Raw genomic sequence first — 24,247 nt, forward strand, 5'->3', positions numbered from 1 at the left:
ACCTCAAACAAGTTATGATACTGCTCCCCGCCTATCAGCCTCATGGTCCTACCCTTTAAATACTGCCTCCTCACTCCCTGTGTAGAGCCAGAGTAATTATCTTTTCCAGCACCGGTTCCCTTGTGCAGGAGCCTCTAACAAAGCCTCGCCTGGTTTAACTAGACCTGGCACTCTCTGGTGAATTCTTTCCCTAGAGGGCAAAGGGCCCACTCTTTTGGGTCAGGATCTGTGACAATCAGAATTTTCATCTCCTGTGCTATCTTTCATTTTCATATTAAAATGTATTTAGCTTTTCATGACTACTTAGACAAAATGAATTTAAGCAAGTTAATGTAATAAGATTTTACTAAATAAGAAGAGAGTGACTTTCAAGCAGTGAATTGGAGATTGCTATATTATTTTTGTTTTCATACAAAGCTGAAGGTTAAGATGACTTAATCTGAAGGAGATATGACTTCCAATTACATGGCTCATGCTATTTCAAATCACTCATTCTTTTCAGAAGAAAGGTAAAACCTGTTTACTCCATTGTTCTTAGAAATTCAGCTCCTTTTCTGTGTCAGTGACATGATCCTTTAAATATAACATGTCATCTAAGAGAGGCTGGTGATTAGTCTCCATTTAGGAATATATAATTCTCAACTGTTTATAGTAGGTTATTGCTCTTAAATGAAATTGTACTCACCAAGGGATTGAAAGAGTTCAGTCATTTTGGGATGATCCCAACAGGTTGTCTGTGTTTGATGACTGGGGAGAAAAGGTAATAAAATGTAAATGAAAACAAAAGTACATATAAAATGATACAGGTTACATGGAAAAGATGCAAATAGAAATTTTATCAAATTTTTAAAAATACACGCAAAATTATCCCAAGATGAATCACTCAGAAACTTGATGACCATTATTACTTAATATTTGAAACATCAATAATACATTTTTTCTTGAACCTTAAAAATATAAAAATTTTAATTGTGCTATTTCAAAAAGAATTGCAACAAAATTATTAAAACATAAAGTATGGGCGCCACGACCCTAGGACCTCAGGATTGATGTGGGCAGATCCAGATAGGCTCCAGAATAACTCTACTTGAGTTGGGCAGATGTAGACAGACTTTCATGCAGAACCAATTTTCAGGGAGTAGAAGAATTTGCCATGAAGAGTTGCTAAACTTTAGACGTCCTAATCAAATTTCCACGGAATCGAGAAATGAAGACTTTAATTCTGAATTAACTTCTCACAATCTACTGAGCCTCCGTCCTCTTCATCCTTGAGTCTCCTTCCCCAATGTAAATATACCCTTTTCCCTGTGGGGACCCACTTAGAATCCTATAGTTGGTGTAACAATTATTTTAAGCTGAAGACATCTGAGATTCCAAAAGATGCAGAAAAAAGTTTTCAGAGCCTCCTTTAGCTGACAAAAAGCAGCTATTTCTGGGAAATGAGGCTAAGTCCCCTCTCCCAGGGAGGATGGAGGGAGTTTCATGGCCTTGAAGACAGAAAAGCCAAACTTCTATGATAAGCAAACACTAACACAAACTTTCATATTGCATATTTGTTCTCTTGAAACAATGACATTTATTTTCCTACAGAAACCAACTGATTCTTCTCATAGGAATCTATTCCTCCCAATTCCCTTCCCTTACTAGGTTAGGTATAAAAATGTCAAATTCTAACTACTCCTTAGAGAAACTCCTCACTGTATGAGCATTCCATGCATATGTAAACACTTTCTTTCCTCTGGCTAATTTGTCTTTTGACAGTTTAATTCACATGTCTCCAGAGCTTAATATAAGAGGGTAGAAGAAAAGGTGTTCTTTCTCCCTGGCATTTCGTTCATGTATATATCTAGACTCCCCAATTCCCTTAGTGTCTTTCTCTTGCCATTTCAACACAAAGTCCCTCTCTCAGCTTTCCTCAGTTACCCAGTAGTTTTTTATAGGGATTGAACAGTTTTTCTCATGATCTTTACTCTTCCGTAAATTCCAAAACAAATTCATAATTTGAAATCCTTTGGGAATACAATGAGGGCAACACAGACCAATATAGTGTCTAAATTTGTTCCTGGGAGGGGTGGGGAGAAGAGGTAAACAGTTCTTAACTTCAATGTGTCAGTGACCTTATATTTAAAAAAGTTTACTGTCCCTTTTCTAGGTCAGAATAGAGTAATAACATTTAATAGTACTCAAAAGATTTCTTGGCTGACACTCAGTTCTTCCAAAACTGTTTAGTAAGCTGAGTGAAACGGCACAGTACACAGGAGAGAGTAGCATGGAATATTCACACGATCAGATTTAAGAGAATTTTTTTTTCGTTTATGTAATATGTCAAGAAGTGGATGTAGGTGCTGATAAAGGACATGATCATTGTTAAACAGACTCAGGCAAAAGAATGTCCAAAACTCATCAGTTCCTCTGAAGAATACCTGAAGTTTAGCTGTGAATAGAACAAGAAGTGGACTGCTGGTGTATGGAGACTCGACCTTTGGTGGTGAGCATGGCTGTTGAGATGTGAAGCTGTATTCTTGAAACACTCGGTTCCGTAAACCAATGTTACCTCCATTTTTAAAAGAAGTCCTGGAAATTCCAAAATCCCAAGCAAAATAGCACCTCTACAATGTGAAGCTCTGTCTCAGTAGAGTTAGGAAACTGTCTGACTTCTCTACCTGTTTCTTAACACCAGGGCAGAGATAGCTATTTCCACTTTGTATTCTGCTCCTGGACACCAAGCAAACCATATTACCCTTTCACCATCTAAGTTGTTCCAAAATCACAAGAAAGCACTGAAATTTTTTGACCTAAAATTCTCATTCTACCAGAGCTTGACAGAAAAAGAGTCTGGAGCTTCCACCCCTTCTACTGAATGGGACAAATGAAAAAAACAAATGACATCTCTAAGTTTGCTAAGAAAACAACCTCCTTCCTACAGCCAATGAGAATTAAAGGAGGATTTGCTAAAATGATTCTGTGACTTATATTTATTCCTCTCAGTCCTTGCCTATCAGGATTCAGTTGCTCTCTTATGTCCTCTTTTTGAGTAACTTCATTCCCAGGGCAACATTGATGTCCAAAGACAGATGACCCATTGAGATGGACCAAACCAAGGCTCAAGAACCAAACTTAATGTGAGGAATGCCAAGTCAAATTTTGTACTCTAAATTCCCAATTAATGGTGCTTCGGCAAACAACCCTTATGGGTCCAAGAAGGAAAAATACCACCAAGCCGGCAGGCAGTGGGCTGAGAGTTCAATGAGAACACCCGCTTGCTAATGGCTCCTTTTAGTGAAACCACTACTAGGAGCTGAGGGAACAGGCACATTTGGTAAACAGATGGAGAGGGAAAAGCATCTCCCCTTTGTGAATTCAATACCAGTTGATTCATTAGGCAGAACTGCCAATGCTGAAAATAAACACAGCCTCTGGTTACAAAAGTATAGCGGCAGCTTACCAAACAACGGTGAAAAAAAAAGTACATGCAGTTGGCTGTTGCATTTTCTTTCTTTCTTTTTTTGTTTCAAGTCGTGGTTGTGGCATGGGGTGGGGGAGAGGTTTTAAAGCAAAATCCACAATCAACCCAAAGGCCCAAAGTGTTTGAACACCAGCAGATTACTCAGCTCGAGCAGTCAAAATGCTCAGTTTTCCAGGATAGGCAACCACAACAGAAAAGGGGAGCATTTCCCCCAAAATAACAACAATTCAGGTTGCAGCCAATCTCAAATAAAAAAGATGAATGACTAGTGTTGAGCAGTCTGAAAAACTATAAAGTAAGTTGTAATTTTATCACTAAATAGAACAGAGAGCGCAATGTGAGGAAAATTAAAATGAAAAATGAAAAACCTAACAAAGGAGCAATTAACAGTTGTGTCTAAAATGTACGAAGCAAAGTACAGTGAGACTATCTGACATACAAGCAGGGGGTCCAGTTCTGCCAGTTTTGCTTGTTTAGGGGAAAACTGTGAAGGTCTTTGATGTGAGCAAAAATTTAGGGCTGTCCTGTGTAGTTTAAATTGTCTTTGAGCTATTTTAAACTCTGCAAATTGAAGAAAACTGATAGTAATGCAAACGATTTTTTGTCCACAGAAATACAAATTCTGTCCACTGGAATGCAATCGATTATTGTCTCGTGGATAATGACCAGTTTGTCAGCTCTGTAACTATTGGTAAATTCATTTCAGCAGCCACTGTAAAGATGCAGTACTTCATCTTCTCTTTGAAGTCTGTTGTAACTTCTTACCAATTCCCTTATTAATTAGTGAGATAAATGAGATCTAGTGCATGTTCTTTTTATATTTGGGTGTGATGTTTTAAAAATTTAAAATTTTTTATTCTTATTTTGTAATTGAGATCCAATTGACATATCATTGTAAGTTTAAAGTATACACTTGCTGATCTGATACATTTCCATGTTACAAGCTTATTAGGGTAGCATTAGTTGACACTTCTATCAGATCTCATAATTATTTTGGGGGGATGTGAACATTTAAGCTCTGGTCTCTTAGCAACTTTGAAATGCACAATACAGTATTGTTGACTGTAATCGCATTGCTGTGCATTAGCTCTCCATTACCTATTTCTAAAAGTTACCCTGGGACACCTGGGGCAATCCTGGCTCACACCTGCTGTTGTATAATTACTGAAAGTGACTCTATACTCTTAAGCATCCCAGTTGCGATAACGTGTGGCACCTGTATTTTATGGACTTTAATAAATTATTAAACCAGTAAAATTGATAAGTAGTTTCTTCTATTATTTGTAATGTATTTTAATAAGCCACAGAGAATAAAACACAACTAAGATTCTACACCAATAAATAGAAACAAAGATTCTATGAAATATATAGGAGACTATATTTGAGTTCTACACATGAAACAATGAACCAACAAAAAAATACATGTGTTTTTGAGAGATTAAAAAGATACTGACTTCTGGGTAAACAGCTGTTCTAAGGGAGATACTTTCTAAATCCAATTGTCCTTATCAGAATGGTTCTCTCTTTTTTCTATAAAATCTTAAGAGGGTGAGACATTAATCAATTTGTCCAAAAACGGACACTTAGCCTAACACACCACTTGTTACTTATCTATCCAACTGTATGCTTAAAACTGGATTTTGTGGTATTGCCATTTATCATTCAATTCCAATTATAATCATAAAAGCATGTAAGAGGGAAAAAAAATGAATAATGAATGGGCTAACTTAAAATACAAGTGTAGGTGGGCTTCCCCTGGTGGTGCAGGTGGTTGAGTGCAGCGCTATGAAGCTGTCCACAGCCTCTGCAGTGCTGGTTCGATCCCAGCTGGCCAGCGAGGGTCCCACATGCCGTGGCAGACCTCCCTGTCTCACCCGCTGCTCCCCTCAGCAGAGTATTTCATCACTCTGCCTGTTCTGTTCCCTGCTGTTTCTGGTGAATTCTCTCACCCTCCCGCACCTCTGGCCTATACCCCAGTTCTTGTATAAATAAATAAATCTTTAAAAAAGAAAAAAGAAAAGAAAAATACCAATGTAGGGAAAATTTGTACATGGTTCTGGGAGAAGAAAATAGCAAAAAGAGAACTATTACTTTTCTGCTGTGCACAGTGAAAGATAACATACTACGTCATGCTGCATAATATGCATTAGAGTAACACCTGCAGCTTGGAAGCCCAATTAGTACCATGTACTCTTCTAACCACTATGTGTAAACAAGCTACCTTAACAATTCTATGCATTAGTTGTTTGCCATCTCCTCATAGGCAGGCAGGCAGCACTGGAAGTGGTAGGGGATGAGAGAAAGATTACTCAGAATCCATGTGGAGCAACAAAAAGCCTAGAGGGGCTACACTGGGATGCAATGTGCAGCCCCATCCAAAGGTAGTCTCGTATTTATGGTAATCAGGTACAAAGTGGGGCGGGGGGAGGAAGGGACAAGTAAGGAGGGAGTGTACTGCTTGGCAGAAGCAATTACTGGGGAGGTAATCTGGGGTGGAGTGACCAGGGGCTATTGCCTGGGGGGCTCCATTGTTCCTGCTGGCCAAGTATATTATCTCTATTCTAATATCTGCCTGCTGTTTCAGCAGATACTGATTTCCCAGTTTGTTCCTCATACCAGGTTTATGCCCTGGTGAGAGGCTCCCTGCGTGACCTGACGCCTAGCTGACAAGCAGGAACTGTGGGCACCAAGACAATATCCCTGAGAATAAGGAGGGCTGGGGATTCCACAAGGTGCCAATATTCTCCCCATTTTAGAGTTGAAGAAAACTCGCACAGAGGGCATGCAGACATCTTGTTCAAGGTCACAAAGTTTATAAGTAGTAGAAAAGGAATTTGAACCCAGATGGACTGATTTCAATCCTGAGTTCTTACTATGAAAATATACTTGCATGATTGAAATTTTAAAGTATTTCTGATGAATCCGTCTAAATTTGAGTCCATGGTCCATCATTATAATCATTACAAACAACCTCATCTCCCTTGCTTCTATTTCACTCCTGGCAAAACCCAAGTTTGGGATCAGCTCAATCACTTGCCTTCTCTGGACCTGAGCAGCTGTGCATGGATGCAGCTGGGGAAAATCACTCAACAGACATACTGATTTTATTTTAAATATTTGACTTCAATTCTCAAATGTCCAACTGCTGGCAACTGCACTACATTTCCTAATAATTTGGCTTTCCCAGATCCCAAGACAACAATTTACAACCACCTTGTCTTTGCCCCAAACCTAAGTCTATTTTCCTTCTTGTCTTAGTATTGTTTAACTTATGTCACACTTCATTGAAAAACTGAAAACCACCAGATTAGAATGTCTTCATCTCCCCATCACCAAATCAATAAATTTCCCTTCATCTTTTGGACTGTTTGCTTTCTTCTTTCTACTGAAAATTGTCCCCCCTCCTACTTAATGGCCATTTTCCCAAAGAAGGCATCACGAGATGCCTTGTCAACTCCTCTTTCAACAGGCTATTCTCAGAATATAAATGTTTAAGGATTTCACACACACACACACACACACACACACACACACACACACACACACATAAATGCCTACCTTGAATCTACATTTTTTATTAGCAATCACCCTTTTTCTCTTTTCAGACAAAATGCTCAAATGAGGACTGCAAATCCCTAGGTCCTATGCTGCTGAGCCCACTCATATTTGGTTTCCAGCTTCACCCCCACTCAAACTGGTTTTATTAAAATTATCAGAGATCCATGTTGCCAAATGGAACGTCTACTTTTCAATTTTCATCTCACAGACCTCTCCTCAAGATGGGGGCAAATACCAAAGAGACAATAAATTTCACAAATAGGTTATACAGCATGGTTGAAACTGAGAAGTGCTATGTTAAAAATAGAATCTTCAGAATGAAGCTGACACAAGTAAAACAGAGGCTCTGCTAACACCCTCTTTAACATATACTTATGATAGCTAAACATAGGAATCAACTAGGAGCTCCCAAATAATCAAATTTGCATTCAGGTGCCTAAAGTATAAAGAGGAAAAACAACTTTTGGCAATCTGATGTGATGTGATTTATCTGAGCATTATCTTCTTAAAGATCTAAGAGGTAACATACTCCTTTTGAAATTTATAATCTCCTCACTCTCTGTTCCATCTGGGATCAGAATATATGCAGAGTATGCAGGGAGCATGCCCATAAGTAAACTTTGATTCTTGAGTGTGTGCGCGCGCGTGTGTTTGTGTGTGTTTGTGTGTGTGTTTGTGTGTGTTAAGGGGCAGGAAGGGGGTGAGAAGTAGATGAGGAAGCTGTGCAGGGAGTCAAGTGTATGTCTCTCAGGTCACATATATCTAACTTCTTGAACGATCCAAACACTGCCCACCACCTCCTCGACCTTCAAAGGAAGAAAATCCAAGGTTATACATTTGGAGTGTCCCACATGGCGAGCAGACCTATCCTGCCGCCCACTGCTCCCCTCAGCGGTGTGCTTCGGTCACTCTGCCTGCTCTGCTCCCTGCTCTGGCTCTGGTGAATTCTCTCACCCTCTTGCACTTCTGACTGTACCCAGTGTTTGTATAAATAAATAAATAAACAAACAAACAAACAAATAAATAAATAGTTAAAAAAAGAATAATAGAAGGAAACCTTAAGAAAGTTTGTGTCAATATTTCAAGAAAAATAAACTTTACTGTTCAAAATCCAAATAAGATACATGATTCCACTTCTTAACGGATATTGTAAAATCATGGTGTCTGCCTGAAAAAATGCCATTCGCTAGTCTTGATAATGAAGACACAAAGCAGAAAGAGGAAAAGGTAAACACAGGCTACCTACAAATATGCTGGACTCAATGATAAAATGAACTTAAAACAATTTCACACCTGAGCAGCTTCAAAGGCACAAGCATGTAAGGGGCTCTACAGACACAGAGCTTCCAGCACACCCCAAAACACAGATAGCAATATTCTGAGTGTGGTTATGGAATATTTACTGTAGGAGAGTTTTGAGGTTTTTTTAAAAGATTTATTTATTTATATATACAAGAACTGGGGTACAGGCCCGAGTTGTGGGGGGTGAGAGGATTCACCAGAGACAGAGTAGGGGAACAAACAGGCAGATTGACTGAAATACACTTCTGAGGGGAGCAGCAGGCGAGTCAGGAGAGGTCTGCTGCACCATATGGGTAGCTCTCTGGCCAGGGATCAAACTCATGCTGCAGTGTCTGCTGCGAGCTTAATAGGTTGTGTCTTAACTCATTGAGCCACCAGGGAGGCCCAGTAGGAGAGTTTTTTAATGTGTTTTGTTTGCGTTTGCTTTTAAGTAGTAGAATAAATGACCCAAAGGGGGTGTGCCTACAGGGAGGGACAGTTAACACTTGACTGGAGGGCACTAAGAGATGTTCTGAGAGAATAAACCTGCAGACACTCAATACACCCAGAAGAATATCTATTCTAGTAAAATCTGGATTGGTCCAGAACTCATGGAGTGCCATTCCCACACACAACTCTGCCTCCTTCCCTAGCCCCTCAAACCAGGGAGAACTGGGGCCTTCTCCACTGAAAAATCTGGAAACAAAAGATGATCCTTCATCCTGATTAAGAAATAGTGAGAGAAGTGAAGGTGGCCATAGGAAGCCTTTCAGAGACTGTATTATCTTTCACTATTAACTGTGCTCTAGGATGAGCTTTTTGTGACCTTTAAAGGTAAAAAGCATCATTTTTATTTTATTGTTAAGATGTATCTGTCTTAGACTTTCCTGTTCAGCTGGACATTACTGCCACAGCTCTCTATTCTAGTCAGGGAAGGAGTTTTTCATCTATATCACCTAAACTGAGTCCACAATTTAAAGGAACGAAGCATTAATTCTCTCTTAGTTTTGCCAAGACAAGTATATGCAGCTTATGAAACAGTACTTGCTCTCCTGGATTTCGAGTGCAACTATAAACTTTCAACACCGTTGCTGCATTAGGGCAATAGAGGGTGCCCTTGGAAGGTGAGAGGGGGGTCTGAAGAAGAACTGCAGTATTATCCATAATAGACACAAGAACAGAAAAGGAAAGCAGAAAGGAGATGTAATAAAGTAGGAAATATTTTGATTCAGAACAACTCATAAAGGGGAGTTAGAACAAGGCAGAGAATGTAGATCAGTCGTAGATCAATTTGGGAAAGTCCACCTTAGAGCAGCAAATGTAATGATATGAGTTTCAATTTAAGATATTAGCATAGAGAGACATACACCACATAGACTCTTAGAGCTCAATCTATACTATCATTTTTAGAAACAAATGAGGCATAGAACCACTAAAGCACACTTCAACATATTAAGAAAGAATTGTGTAGGGAGAAAGACCCCCACTGGGGAGCCATGAAGGTAAGTTTATACTAATCTATTTAATGAAAATAACTCATTTTTTCCATATTCCTTGCCATGTCTTTTTTTTTTAAGATTTATTTATTCATGCATACAAGAACTTGGGTACAGGCCAGAGGTGTCAGGGTGAGAGGATTCCCCAGAGACAGAGCAGGGAACAGAACAGACAGATTGACTGAAATACACTGCTGAGGAGAGCAGCAGGCGAGACAGGAGAGGTCTGCTGCGCCATGTGGGTCACCTCCCTGGCCAGGGATCAAACTTGTAGTGGCTACAGATAGCTTCGTAAGTTGTGTCTTAACCCCTTGTGCCATCAGGGAGGCCCTCCTTGCCATATTCTTCACATATTCTGACATTAGAATATGTAAAATTATAAACTAAAATATTGAAAACATGTAATATTCTACCTGAATATTACTTTCTTGTACAAATGAACACGTTCTGGTATACTCCAGGAAACTGGCTGCATGGCAATCCTGCTAAATTTGTTCTTAACATTTTTCTTCTACTTAGTTGTGCAGTCATGCAAAGGGAAGTGTATATTAAAAGTCTTTTCATTCATCATTTACTTGCTTATTAATTTATTGGGAAATTAAATTTTGTTTTCATAACAATTCTTCATGTGGAAATACTGGCTTATAGAACCCGACCTCCAGAAATTGATGTTTCTTCTTTATGAGCAAATAAACTGTTGCTTTACACAAGAAAGCAGTAATGAAGGAGTCTGGTTCAACAAGATTTCTAAAATAGGAGAATTCATTCTATACACATGGGCAGATTTTGAAATATTTAAATGTTTTAAAGACTGAATACTAAAATCATATTTACTTTAGAAAATCCAAACTTCTACTAATGATGTCAAAGATATTTTAGGATGCTACAGTGCTATCATCAAAAATATCAGTCTTCACTATAGTATGTATATTTTGACATATTGGTTATAATGTTTGAGTCAATGAAATGTGAGAGAAACTAGCTTTTATTCTACTACTCTGCCAAGTAAGAACTCATAGACTAAGCATGGATACAATTTTGCAAGGCCTACAAAAATTTTAACATACTTAATTAGAGAAATTGTGACTTGGACCCTTTAGTTCTTAGTCAAATAAAAACAAACCTAGACATACCAAAATTTCTTTTAATAAAATGCTAAAATTAAGGATGATTAAATGCCAAATGGCATGGATAACCATTTGCATAAACACAATTAAGCAAGAGATTTCATAGTTTCTTTACTCTTGAAAACAAAAACCTGCCTTACCTGATCCAATTTACATTCTAAAAAATCAGATGATACAGAATTCTAGGTCAATTTAGTGAATCAATAAATTTCAACTAATTTCCATGGACATCTGAATTTTGTATAGTACATGTATGAATTTTTTTTGCTGCTATAAAGAATTACCATAAACAAAATTATCTCTCTATGCTAAAATGAAGGTTTGTAGGGCTGCATTCCTTTCTGGAGGTTCCTTGCCTTTTCCAGATCCTAGAGACTGCCTGTACTCCAGGCATATGCCCCCATCCTTCGTCTTCCTGTAAACTAATATATTCCCCTGTGGGGGTCAGAATGTGGGCATCTTTGTCTGGTCCTTCTGCTCACTGCAGTGCATCAAACTTAGAGCTAAACCTGCAGTATTCAAATCAAGTAATATTCACAGAGCAAATTAAAATTCTCTAATACGATAGTAATAACAATAACAATACTACTATTAAGAGGAATAAACATATAAAAGGAACAAAGGTTTTAAACTTTGATCAGGTTACCACATCGCTCAATAAAAACATGTCAAATTTCCAGCCTCTAGCTTATTTTCAATCAATTTTGCTCAAGTTAGACACCGATTGCTTTGCTATTTTATCCTTAAATTAATCACAACTCAGCATACTGATTGTACACTGATAAAAAGCATTAAATTCTCTTAAGACAATGTAACATATATTGCTTATTACATTTGTTATGGAAATTTTCTTTACCCTGAGGACAATAGTCAGATTACAACAAAACTTTCATAAGGAAATATTGTCTCACAAACATGGAGTTCACACACAATTTTTTCACCAAGAGAGACACTGGCATGGATTGTGGAGAGCCACATGCTATTTTGGAAAGGATACAACGGGGCATCCCTGCTGGCACAAGGGTTATTAAGCACAGCACTGTGACGCTTTCCACAGCCTCTGCAGCATGAGTTCCATCCTGACCAGCCAGGGAGCTACCCACATGGCGCAGCAGACCTCTCCTGTCTTACCCGCTGCTTCCCTCAGCAGGTAGTTCAGTAGATCTGCCTGTTCTGTTCCCCACTATGTCTCTGTTGAATCTTCTCATCCCCCACACCTCTGGCCTGCATCCAAGTTCTTGTATGCATAAATAAAATAAATCTCAACAACAACAAAAAAAAAGAAACCTACTGATTCTCAAAAAATATGTTAAAAAAAAACAGAGGCTTCCCCTGACACCAGGAGTGCATTATTCTTGAAATCATGATAATCTCACCTTACACATAAGTAGTCAACTACAGTTCTCATCACATTATCACCCTGTGGATCAACACCTTTATCAATTCCCATCCCGATGGTTACAAAGTTTTATTTTATCATTCTGTCCTATGATGACACAGAGACTAATCCAAGATCACATTGTACTCAGATCAGTGTAAATTACAAGATTTATAAAATGTATATCACAAGAAGACACGGCTTACAAAAAGGAGGGGCCAGCTAGTTGACAACAAGATGAAGGACTTTGAGCTAAATGAATGTTGCAGATAATTTGTGTAAACCAAAGAAAATCTTGAAAGTATTTAACTTTCCCATGATAAAACACTTTCTTCTGGCATATTGAGAACTGGGTAAGTATTTTCTAAGTGGATTTTCTGGGAAAAATAAAAGGGGGTTAGAATCAATGCCTTAGAGAGACACCATTACCTTAAGAGGATTCAGAAATTTTGTCATTTTGCCCAGGCATTTTTATCTCTGATTTAAAAAAAAATATCAGCTCAACAAACCTATAGACCAAGGTAATAAATTACAACTATCACTCTGGGTTTTAAACTAATTTCTTTCCAATATTAAATTTATGTAGTTTCCTTTGGATAATAGGACTGAATTCCTTTATTAAAAGTTATGGGGGAAAGCCTCAAGTTATCAACATAACTTTATTTTCTTGATATCATAAAGGAGAATTAAAATCAACTTACTTGATGTAATAGGGCACTTTATTATGTGAAATGGATCTTTGCCAAGGCAGCTGGACCGAAGCTGAGGAAACAAAAGGCGGTTATTGGGAACACTGCTAACCCCACAGCCTTAGGCCTCACGGCACAGCAAGTGAACACACTTCAGAGCAAATTCCAACTTCTGGCTTTTGAGCTGGATTCCTATAATTATGAAATCTGCGAGGCCAAACAAAGAATGGCTTTAAAGAAACATTTGAAACAAGAAACAACACTGGACAATTTCTAATGTCAACTCTACTAATTGAACCAATTGATAAAAAAATGCTTTAAAATCAAATTTTATAGTTCATAATCACCATAATTTAAAGCTTAGTGCTATCTGGAAACCGTACTCTATAGATTTTCAATTAAGCTAAAATAAAAATTAATTTTGACCAGTATATCCAGATTATAAACTAGATTTCTCAAAACTTTATTTTTCATTATCAGTAAGAACATTCTTTACTTTATTTCACAGTCACAGGAATAAACTATTTCATACAGATGGCTTTTAGAAAAATTCAATTAAATGAAGTTAAAAAAAGGGGAATTAAAATAAACATAGGCAAAAATTTGTAAAGAACCAAGGCAATTATCTGGACAGAAGAATGCCAAATGTTTTCATATGAAATGAGTAAAAAATAGTTTCCTGCTTTTACTCTCAGGGATCACTATGACTGAGATTTTATGTTTTATGTGGAACTTATTTTTAACAATTCCAGTTACTCCTTATTTATAAAAGTATATTATTCCTACATTAAACCAATTATTTTAACTCTTATTTAAGAAGAGTATATATGTGAATCTAGAGCTATTAAGGAATTTTGCTAAGGGAACTAATAACAAATTCAAATAAAACTTTACAGTTATCACCAATGTTTTTTTTTTCTGAATTTTTGGTCTTTTTACACCTTACAAATATATAGCATTCTACAGTCTGCAGAACACTTTCAATATATCTATTTATAATAATAAGGAAACTAGTAAGATTCACATTAAATAAAATTCCACAGGATAGATGAGGAATTAAATACTCAAAGGTGAAATTAAATTGTCCAATGAGTGACAGTAAATAAACGGCAGAACTCAGAAGCGACCTCAAGAGTCAAAGATACAAGAATACCCAACAATTCTTCTCTTCATAAAATGTGGGCACGCTGAGCACTGCACTTTTAGTTCCATCCACAGAAGTATAAAATGGGGATCAAAACAGGAACCAGGTATATTAAATTTCACATTAACAGCCAATCTCATTTCAGTGTTGGTACCAGGCCAACACTTTTGGTCAGTTTTTTATTTTGTGCCTAACTAAACAGGCTGCTTTTAGAACCATTGCTGAAGTATAAAAAATATAGTAAAGTCAGAGACTCCCAGTTCCAAGGGAAAACAATTATTAAGTTTATTAATTGGGATTTTGCTTACAAGTCATCATTCATTTTGGCAATTCTCTAGCTTTGAATACTCTGACATCCTGCACTGTCGTTGTTAGACAATAAAAGGCAATGTGTTTCAGTTTCGCCAAGTGTGTTTGAACTTTACAATGCTTCATTTCCTAAGGAACATTGAGTTTGAGTTTTACTATGGAAGATGGCTGCTAGGTGCGAGTGCAAGCTCCCATCAGTACTAACAGATAACTAATCTGACAGAACAGTTAGAGTCTCAATTATCAGCTAAAGACCTCCTTAATTTGGTTTTAACACATAGCTTCATATTCTGTAAAATGAAGTTTAAGAACTGGAGTAAGTCACACTTGATAAGTATACTACAAACTTAATTACCTTCTTAATAGGATGGTATCAAACTTAGAAAGGGGGTAAGAAAGGCAGTTAAGGGAGAGAGAAAGAGACAAGGGGGAAGAGTTAGGAGGAAACGTAAAGGAGGAACAGAGGAGAAAGGGAAAGCAATGAAGGGAGAGAGAACTGAGCACTGAAGACATACAGGAGATGACGGATTACTTTTCTAGAAATTGTGACAGGAAAAAAAGCCTACCCTTGAATTAAGGTAAAAAAGATTATCATTCTTGACAGAAGAACAGAGAAAATATCACTATAATGAACCTGTTGGAAGACATGGTTTTAATTCAGTTTTAACCTACTTTTTTTTCTACGATGATAGATACAAAGAAGTCATCATAATTGAGAAATTAGCTTTACCTTAAGTTTTAAACTTCACTTAAATTGAATTAAACAAATGGCTTTTTTTTTACCTATGTTTGCCAAAAAAAAATAAAAGGAAATAAATTAAGGATTTGTGGCAAAAGTTGAGTTAGTTGCCTAAGAGTTTGATGTTTTTTTCATTTAATTTTCCAAGCAATTAGAGGAAATAAGTGTTACTACAGTATATTTAAAATAAATAAATTATTTGTTAGGGATTCACAAGTGTGGTAAAAAGTAGAATTACTATTTTAATCTCAATCTCGGTGACTATGAATCTTACATTCTTTCATTTCCTCAGCTGTATGAACTCAATTTATTCAATATCTCATGAATAGTCCATAAAATTAAAATGTTCAGGTGGAGAATATCACATAAAAATCTAATATGAGGTTTGGCTAAATTGCAACACTTGGCCAGAATAAAAGCTAAGTATGATGACAGAGTGTCTAAAAACCAAGATTCTTTCATTTAATGATTTGTGGGAATTTTTTTTTCTTGTAGGTGCATTAAAACTAATAATCACTTTTAAGTGGAAAAATTAATTTAAAATCTTTGCATACAAAAAACGATTTTACAAAAATGATTTATTGTGCAAAAGTCTTTGCCTATGATACAGCAATGATAACATTCTGTACTGGTTATCAGAGCAGATGACTTAGTGAAAAATCACAGCTAAAGACAGATTCACTTTTTGCTCGACTTCAAAGATTTATAATTGTGACCAGATACATACATATAATAACCAATAAATAATATTGTCATTAATGTTAATACTCCCCTTTCCACTTTTTTATAATAAAAATAAATATATCAATACCAAAGAAGATGACTTCTTGAGTGAATGAATATGCTGGTTCATCCAGTTAATGAGATCAGTCAAGTTTATTGGTACTTACTAGAAAGAAAATGCTGAGAGGATGGTCCAAAATCTCTATGGGCTTCCTGAAGCTGTTTAAGGCGATCGTCCACAGATACCTGTACATACACACACACAAGACATTAATCTCAAAGCAATGCCTTTAATAACCTGGTCCTGCTAACAACAGTTTTCTCAGCAATTTATATGTATGAATTCATCTAATTTTCGCAACAACCATGTTGGACAAGCATTATTTATTATTACCACCATTTTGGATGAGGCTCTTGACACAAAGAGGTCAAAGAACATAAAGTATATGTGGCTGGGCTGGTGCCAAAATCTATGCTTAGACCACTCCTCTTGCTGCCGCAAAAGCTGTAAAGAGCTGAAGCACTTAAAATCAAGATGTGGTCTTGGGATCAGTGGCTGCTCATCTCTCATTTGAAAGGAAGGAGGGAAAACATGCTACAGAGAACAAATGAAAAAAAAAGTCTAAAAGACCCCAAGGGAAAAAATTAATAGATTGATGATGATAGCTAGCTAGCTAGCTAAACAGACAGACAGACAAATGAACAGCCAGATGTAAGACATATGAGTATGGACGATCTTGTTTTTCTCGAAGTTTATGACTGATCATCTTAATCTGGGGACAGTCAAGTAACAACAGCACATGGTCTACCGACATCGCTATTTGCTTTCCTAGTCTTGGTCCATGCAATGTTAGTCTGCAGTTCCGCTTAGATCACCCATCTTATTTTCCACTGCCTTTAAATGAAATTTGCACATCTCATGCTCACTGGGCAGCTCCAGTTTCTCTTGGTTAGCTATTTAAATTGCATTAGCAAGTACTTCCTTTGTTAAGGCCAAAAAGCATTCAAATGCAACACTTTATGTTCAGGATGAGAAAAGAAGCCACTCCTCCTGAAATATAACAACACTGCTACCAGCACAGATTTCCCCCCCACCCCCCACCCCCCCACCCCCAGCCTGTGATTCAGCCAGCAACAAACACCTGAATTGTAACAATTACCAGGCTCTGAGATAAGGATGATAGAATGCACATAGTTTTCAAAGCATAACTTTGTCCCTGACTTCTAATCTTTGGCGATGGTGACAACATAAATAGGATGGGAAGCAAATCAAAGTGGGATGCAGGAATAAGTATACAGGAAAATATGAATTGGGGAAATGGAGCAGAAGAAAAAAAAGAGCAAAGACCAAACACTGTCTTCCAGTCACTTGGAAAAGCACATATGAGTTGAATAGAGTGTGGTTCATAATCCCATGTTACTGACACTCTATTCAAAGACAGAAGAGATTGTCTGACATGATGCACTTATTTCTTACCTTAATTTCATGAAGAAAATATGAACCATCTGTGTGTTTCAATGTCTGAATTAATTCAGGGAGCCTATTTACTATAAAATACTATAGTTTTAAAATGAAATGTTTTTCTATGCCACCTCAAAATTATATACTTATTAAACATGACATTTCAGGCACAAAATGTAGGAAGTAACTAGAAGAATTATTTTTCCCATCATCCAATCAAATCATCCTGTTGGTTTTCAGGACTATTAAGACTCCTAGGAACTGGGCACTGAATGTGACAAAGCTCCTTAAAGATCGTTTGAAAATCATTAATGCCTGTTGTAGTGGTTTGCAATGCTGACCCCCAGTAATGCTTCACAGGGTTCTTCCTGGGTTGGCTTTACTAACTCTGAAACCAGCAAATAAGATCTAGTCATTAAAACAACAGCACTGGGGCAGCTAGGAAGTAAGAGCTAAGGTGAATACCACAATTGTATAAGTGCAGTAGTTGGAAAAAAATGAACAGGATACTTAAGTTCCAAGCAATTGGAAGAAGGATGAAGATGTTCTTAAATTTTCTAAGCAAATAAACACATGATTAAAGGGAGAAAAATTACCCCTTGTGAACCACTATAGGAAAAACATCTCTGTGACTTACAAGAGTTTTCATTGCTGTGATTTCTTTGATTTCTGGCAATTTTTTACAACTATCGTATGAATAGTTCAGCAAAAAATACATTCAAATCTTTATTCACAAATCAATGTAGCTTTTGGGTTTGAGATATGAAAGACAAAGTCTTGATGATGTCATATACTATATATTCATTATTAAACAGTCCATAAAGAGAAAATGGTGTGCAGCAGAACGGTGAGGAAAGGTTTAAAGACCCACTGAAGTGTCAGCCTGCACCATGGCAAGGAATAAGCACTACCTGCAAGAGTTTCCATCGCATATTGAGGTCATCCAGCTGGCGAGACATCTTCAGAGATGGGTGCAGGTCAAGTGGAGACAGCTGGCTGGATAAATCATTCACTGTTTTAACTTTTAAGTTGATTGGTGCAATTTCTTCTCTAAATGCCTAAAAAAAGGTACAAAAATGATGTCATCAGCAAAGAACAAAAGGCATTATTTTGAACTTGCCTTCAAAGAAAATGTCCATGTCAGCTGAAAGACCATTGAGGACATTGCCTCATTCAAGAACAGACTTGACTCCTGTCTTTAGTGAGCAGGATCATCAGCCGAAGAGCCATCCTTTACAACCCTGAGAATCTAGCTAGGTGCATGAAGAGAAAAATTGTAAGGCAAACTTATTTAGATGATTATGCATTTCCTTCAAATTTTTCAATAAATGTAATTCAGTCTGGAGAATGTTGGCCATCGTTATCCAGTTTAATCATTTCAAATCTTGATTCTATCTTTAATTTTCGTTCATATTTCCTTCCTTCAGATGACTGCCTTAATATTTATTCACCTGGTGCAATAACTTGGACACTTTCCATTTAAAATTAAGTTAGAATTTTTAGGCCAGTAAAAACAACTTTCCTAACCACAAAACCCATGCCTATTACATCCTACAGAGGTAAGGTCTGTCACTTTCAATATCATCTACGATCACTGTCCATGGTGACAGGTGGGGCAGGAAAAGTAGGGTTTATACAAAAAAAAGAAGTGACTGAGACAAAATACTGCTGACAAGAGGTAAGGGGGGGGTGGGAGGGTGAGGAAATACATGTGAAGAGGGGAAAAATAAAGCAAAAAAAAAATAGTTTGAGCCAATAACAGTAACATGTCCCACAGGAGCAATCAGAATAGTGAAAACACTGTTTTCTCCATTCTCCATGTAATTCCACCTGCATCTGTATCCATGTTCCATTTTTCAAAGCCTTTGCCTAAAACCTATTGATACTTGAAGAGTCAATTCAGGAGTCCCACCTGTTCATCTCACTTCAGGGATCATTTCCTGGAGGCCTTTCCCTCAATGGAATTGGCTGGAGGTCCCCAGGTGCTCCCCAGCATTCATTTTGCCATTTCCAGTTCAACCAAGACTTTCCACAAACACAGGTCTGGACTCACCAATCAGGATTTACAGTCAGGTCCATTTTGATTGGTGCCATACAAACCATTTGTGGTATGTTGTAAATATCATTCTTTCTCAGAGTTTGGGATTTTATGCAACCATATTCTGGCTGTTGCTCATGTAGCATATAAACTTGAGAACAGATGCTTCCCAGCATTCAGCACAAGGTTTACAATAAAAAGGGACAGATTCATTTCTATTAACAAAGCCCTAACAACTATATTTGAGATAAGATCAAGACAACATACAACTGGGAACAGAACTGGGATGCTAGAAGAGAATAATATGTTCTTGATTCTTTAGTACGTCAAAATTAGAGTTAATCATATACCAAACTGAAATTACAGGTAATGGGTTTTGTGAACCTACTATTTTGTGAACATACTATTAACATTTTGTGAACATACTATTACTATTTTGTGAGCATATTATTTTGTGAACATACTATTAACATCAATTTTTAGGTTTTGCCATTTCTAGAATCCTCACCCTTAAAGAGAGTAGTATATATGTATGAGCTCCCCCTTTCTTTCCCTTTTCTACTACAGCAAATTTTGTAAGAGAAATAACACATATCAAAGTAATTTGAAAAGTATGAAGTTTTATTAAAATATTGCTTCCTCCTTAGGTTTATTATAAAAAGCCTCTTCAATGGTATGGTGAAGGTGAAATTTGAACTTTCAGCAGTGTATTTAATGTAGTATGTTGATTTTCAAATGAGATGTATATAATGTTATTGTGCAATGTTACTTCAAAAAAACATTTTTAATCAAAAAGCATCTTTAACCTTCTTTCTTCTAAAACTTGTCTATTCTATACAACTCTCCCTTAAATAACATATATAGGCTAAAGATAATCAGTATGGTAGAAAAACATCAAAATCATATTAAGAATATAACTATTTTGGGCCTCCCCTGGTGGCTCAGTGGTTGAGCTCTGGGCTGCGAAGCTGCCCGTAGCCTCTGCTACGCCCGTTCGATCCCCGGCTGCCGGGAGAGGGTCTCACATGGCGCGCAGACCTCTCCTGCCACCCGCTGCTCCCCTCAGCAGTGTACTTCGTCAGTCTGCCTGCTCTGCTCCCCGCTCTGACTCTGGTGAATTCTCTCACCCTCCCGTGCTTCTGACTGTACCCAGTGCTTTTATAAATAAATAAATAAATCTTTAAAAAAAAAAATCCATGAGTTTTTTTTTTTAAAAATCAAAATTGGGTAGAAAAAGGGACAATTACAAAGACATGCAAATCACCACACAAGGGAAGGCAAAAGAGTTTAGAATTGTAATAATTTTTTCTCCATGGCTGCAGATGGTCAGTCTTCATGGATGACAGATTGTGTACATATAGACAGATGCACAAACACAGTTTAATGGGAAGAGCATTTATAAACAGAGGCGTTCCTAGTCTGGTTTTAATAATTAAGATGGAAGCATGGGACCAAGAGAAGCGTGACGTAGTGTGGGTAAAAAGGAACTGTTCAGTTTGCACTTTGAAGAGGCCTGGTTTCCTCATTTCAGTATGAGAATAACTACAGAGCTTGACTTCAAGGTGTTTAGTTGTGATTTTAACATTATACATTAATATTCTTTCCTCAGGGATGTTAGAGGATTTGAGTGTTTTAATCAGCTTTTAAAATCAATAACTTCATATTTTGGAAGTATAAAAGATTAAAGATGAAATGCTAGAAAAAGTTCACAGATTTATAGAATTTAAATAATTAGTTTTGTTTCAAAAGATGGTCCAGGCTTTTTCTTGTTTAATTATAACTTAAGTTTTTTTTTTATCATCTAGAACAAAAAGGAAGTTTTATTTTTTCCTTTTACAAGCAACAGGTGAAAACATTAAAAGAGCTTTGATGAACATGACTTTTGGACTTTGCTTTTGTTTTTGTGAACAGGTGTTTTATGGTAACAAAGAATCTTCTATTAATAAAGTTTCTTTTGTTTCCTAGGAGCTTCCAAATTATGGGACTTGAAACGAAGCGAGTTTGAAAATGGTTTCAGATCTGCCTTGTGTTCTAGTATAAAGAACCAATTTATCATGTTTTGCTGTACTTCGCTGTGGGAGAATAAAATTCTATGTCATCTCCCTTGCTATAAAAACAGAAACATCTGCTGGAATTAAAGGGGATGACTGGCAGCCTGTTGGCAGATGCAAATCCCACACCTTTCTCCTGCCAGAAGGTATGTATTTTGCAAATAAGGATGATTAAAGGTAATTTTAGGGAATTAAAATTATTTGATTATGCTCAAAGATTTTGTTTTCTAGTTGCTCTGGCATATTTAATAATATTTATCAATAATCTGTACTTATTTTCATTTGCCTCTAGCTTCAGTAGAATTGGGGCATACGTTAGAGGAACATATAAAAACAAATCTCAGATTTTGAATCTACCTTATTTGGTTTAATGAGGCTTATGTTTTCATTTTCTTTTTCCCTAATAAGATGTTAAAAACAATTTTATATTATTTTTTCCACAGTTATTTTTTTTCCTCTTAAATAATAATTGTGTTTTTTGTAGGTTTCCATTTGAGCAAGATTTGAACAGAAGGATTTGCATGCAAAGGTGGGCAATCTCTTTAGTCAAATAGGATTAACAACTCCCTAACTGTTAGGCCTTTATTAACCCCAGATACGACTTTTCATTTCGTCCCAACACCATTAATCCTGTATTAAAAAACTGATACTTTCAAATACAAATAGGCAAATTCTTGCTCCAACCAAGAGGCAATTTTTGCAGTCCTAAGGAACAGACTGTCTTGAAAACTACTGACTTAAAGATTATCAATATTTAAGAACCATCAATACAAGAAGGGCTCAACCTATGCTAAAGGGATATATTTTCAGTTGTTATTTTAAAGTTAGATGCATCATTGAAATAGTTTCGAGGACATAAGCTCTAGGAAGAAGTTTTATTTAATTCATAGACTTGCTGGAAAGTTAAGTATATTTATAATCAAATGGCAGATACCAATAACTTTTAATACAATGTGTTAAGCTTAAAATTTAATATTCAATTTTTAAAATTTTGAATACAAATAGTTGGCTAACCTTGTGCTTAATTATGTTAGTATGCAGGAGATCCCTACGATGAAAGAGAAGAGCAAGAAAGAAATCACAAAAACTCAACCACTTACCCACTGTGTGGGCTTGAGCAAAATCTGCAGCTTCATTATTTGTAAAATGGGCATAATAAAAATATTTCTCTTGTTGGGTTGGTGTAGAGATTAAAAGAGAAATCCATGTGAACTGGCTAAGAATAGTTCTTGGCATACGGTAAGCCTCAATAAATGTTAGCTATTATAATTCTGATGTCTACACAGACATAAATTTATATACATGATTGGCCTAAATATTTTTAGTCTTAGTCTTTCTTTTTTCTATTCAGTCACATGCACACAAAGGGGGAAGTGTTCCTTGCACAAAAACAAACGTCTTTCGTAATTGACATGATACTGTCATGACAGATACTGTCTGATTTTTCACAGGTTTTTCTTTAATTCTATTCATGATCACCTAGTATTTAGCTTATTATGCTAAAACAAAATTTGCCACACCATAAACTTGTTATTTGTGTCTATTACTACATAGATTTTTTTTTTCTGGCTATCTTCTAGAATGTGAGTATCCTATCTATCTGAGCAATTCCTGACTACAAACAGAATTTATAGCTAAATTAATGTTTCATTAATATATTCCAACAATGAGATATAATTGTGGATGAGATTTCCCAGTAAAACAGTGTGTTTTTCATCAAATCTCTGCATCCAACTATCAATTTACAGAAAATACAGAGACTAGTGAAGACTGCCAGGCTATGCCAGGTGGATATCAATCCATCCAGGCTGTGAGAAATGCTACAAAACAATCAATGTAGTGTCTTCAACAAAAATATTGCAAAGAAAACAAACACAGGATAGAGGGGAAATTATGGAAATTAAGAGGAACCTTAAAATATCTCAAAAGCAGATAAAACTAATCTATATTGTTTAGGGATTCAGAGTTACACGAAAAAATATAAAGAAAAATAACAGCAAATTATTGTAAACATGACATTCATCCTTATTCAGAGGAAAAGGTTCTGATGGTGAAAACTGGAAAACTTCTGTATCTTGATTTGGGTGGGGGTTGTAAGGGTTTGGCAATTTATACATGCGGCTCTCTGTATTTGTGTTACATTTAATCATAAATCATACACATCATTAAAAACTTGTTCAAATTTGCAGAATGCACAACAAGGATGAACCTTAAATCTATGAACTCTGGGTGATAATATTGTATGAATGTAGGTTCATTGATTGTAACAAGGTACCAATCTGGTGGGGGATACAGAACATGGGGGCGGCTATGCATATGTGGGGACACAGGCAATATGGGGCATCTCTTTATTTTCTGCTCAATTTTGCAGTGACCCTAAAGTTGCTCTAAAAAGGAGTTCATTAGGGCCTCCCTGGTGGCTCAAGGGATTAAGCCTCAGCACTATGAAGCAATTAAAGCCACTGCTGCATGAGTTCGATCCCGGCCAGGGAGGTGACCCACATGGTGCCGCAGACCTTTCCTGTCTTGCCCACTGCTCCACTCAGCAGTGTATTTCGGTGGATCCGCCTGTTCTGTTCTCCAGTCTGTCTCTGGTGAATCCTCTTACCCCCACACCTCTGGCCTGTAGCCCCAGCTCTTGTCTGCATAAATAAATAAATCTTTAAAAAAAAGGCAATCAATAAATGGCAATCAATAAATGACAAAGTATAAAAGGTGATCCATAAATTAAATAAAAATAGAAATAAAATGTTAAAGAATAAAAAAAAAAAGTGATCTTATATGCT

The 24,247-nt window shown here is 36.7% G+C and overlaps 1 protein-coding gene across 1 annotated transcript in view; it reads right to left on the bottom strand.

The window, feature by feature from the left end:
- UTRN (utrophin) overlaps nt 1-24,247 on the bottom strand; it is a gene marked incomplete at both ends in the record, with an annotated part of 425,527 nt that overhangs the window by 74,403 nt on the left and 326,877 nt on the right. Inside the window, 4 exons of the mRNA XM_084229017.1 lie at nt 686-747; nt 13,008-13,068; nt 16,078-16,156; nt 18,284-18,430. Coding sequence (XP_084085143.1) covers nt 686-747; nt 13,008-13,068; nt 16,078-16,156; nt 18,284-18,430 — 349 coding nt within the window. The remainder of the gene's footprint in view (nt 1-685; nt 748-13,007; nt 13,069-16,077; nt 16,157-18,283; nt 18,431-24,247) is intronic.

The sequence above is a fragment of the Talpa europaea genome, assembly GCF_964194135.1.
Source record: "Talpa europaea genome assembly, chromosome: 2".
Taxonomy (NCBI): Eukaryota; Metazoa; Chordata; class Mammalia; order Eulipotyphla; family Talpidae; genus Talpa; species Talpa europaea.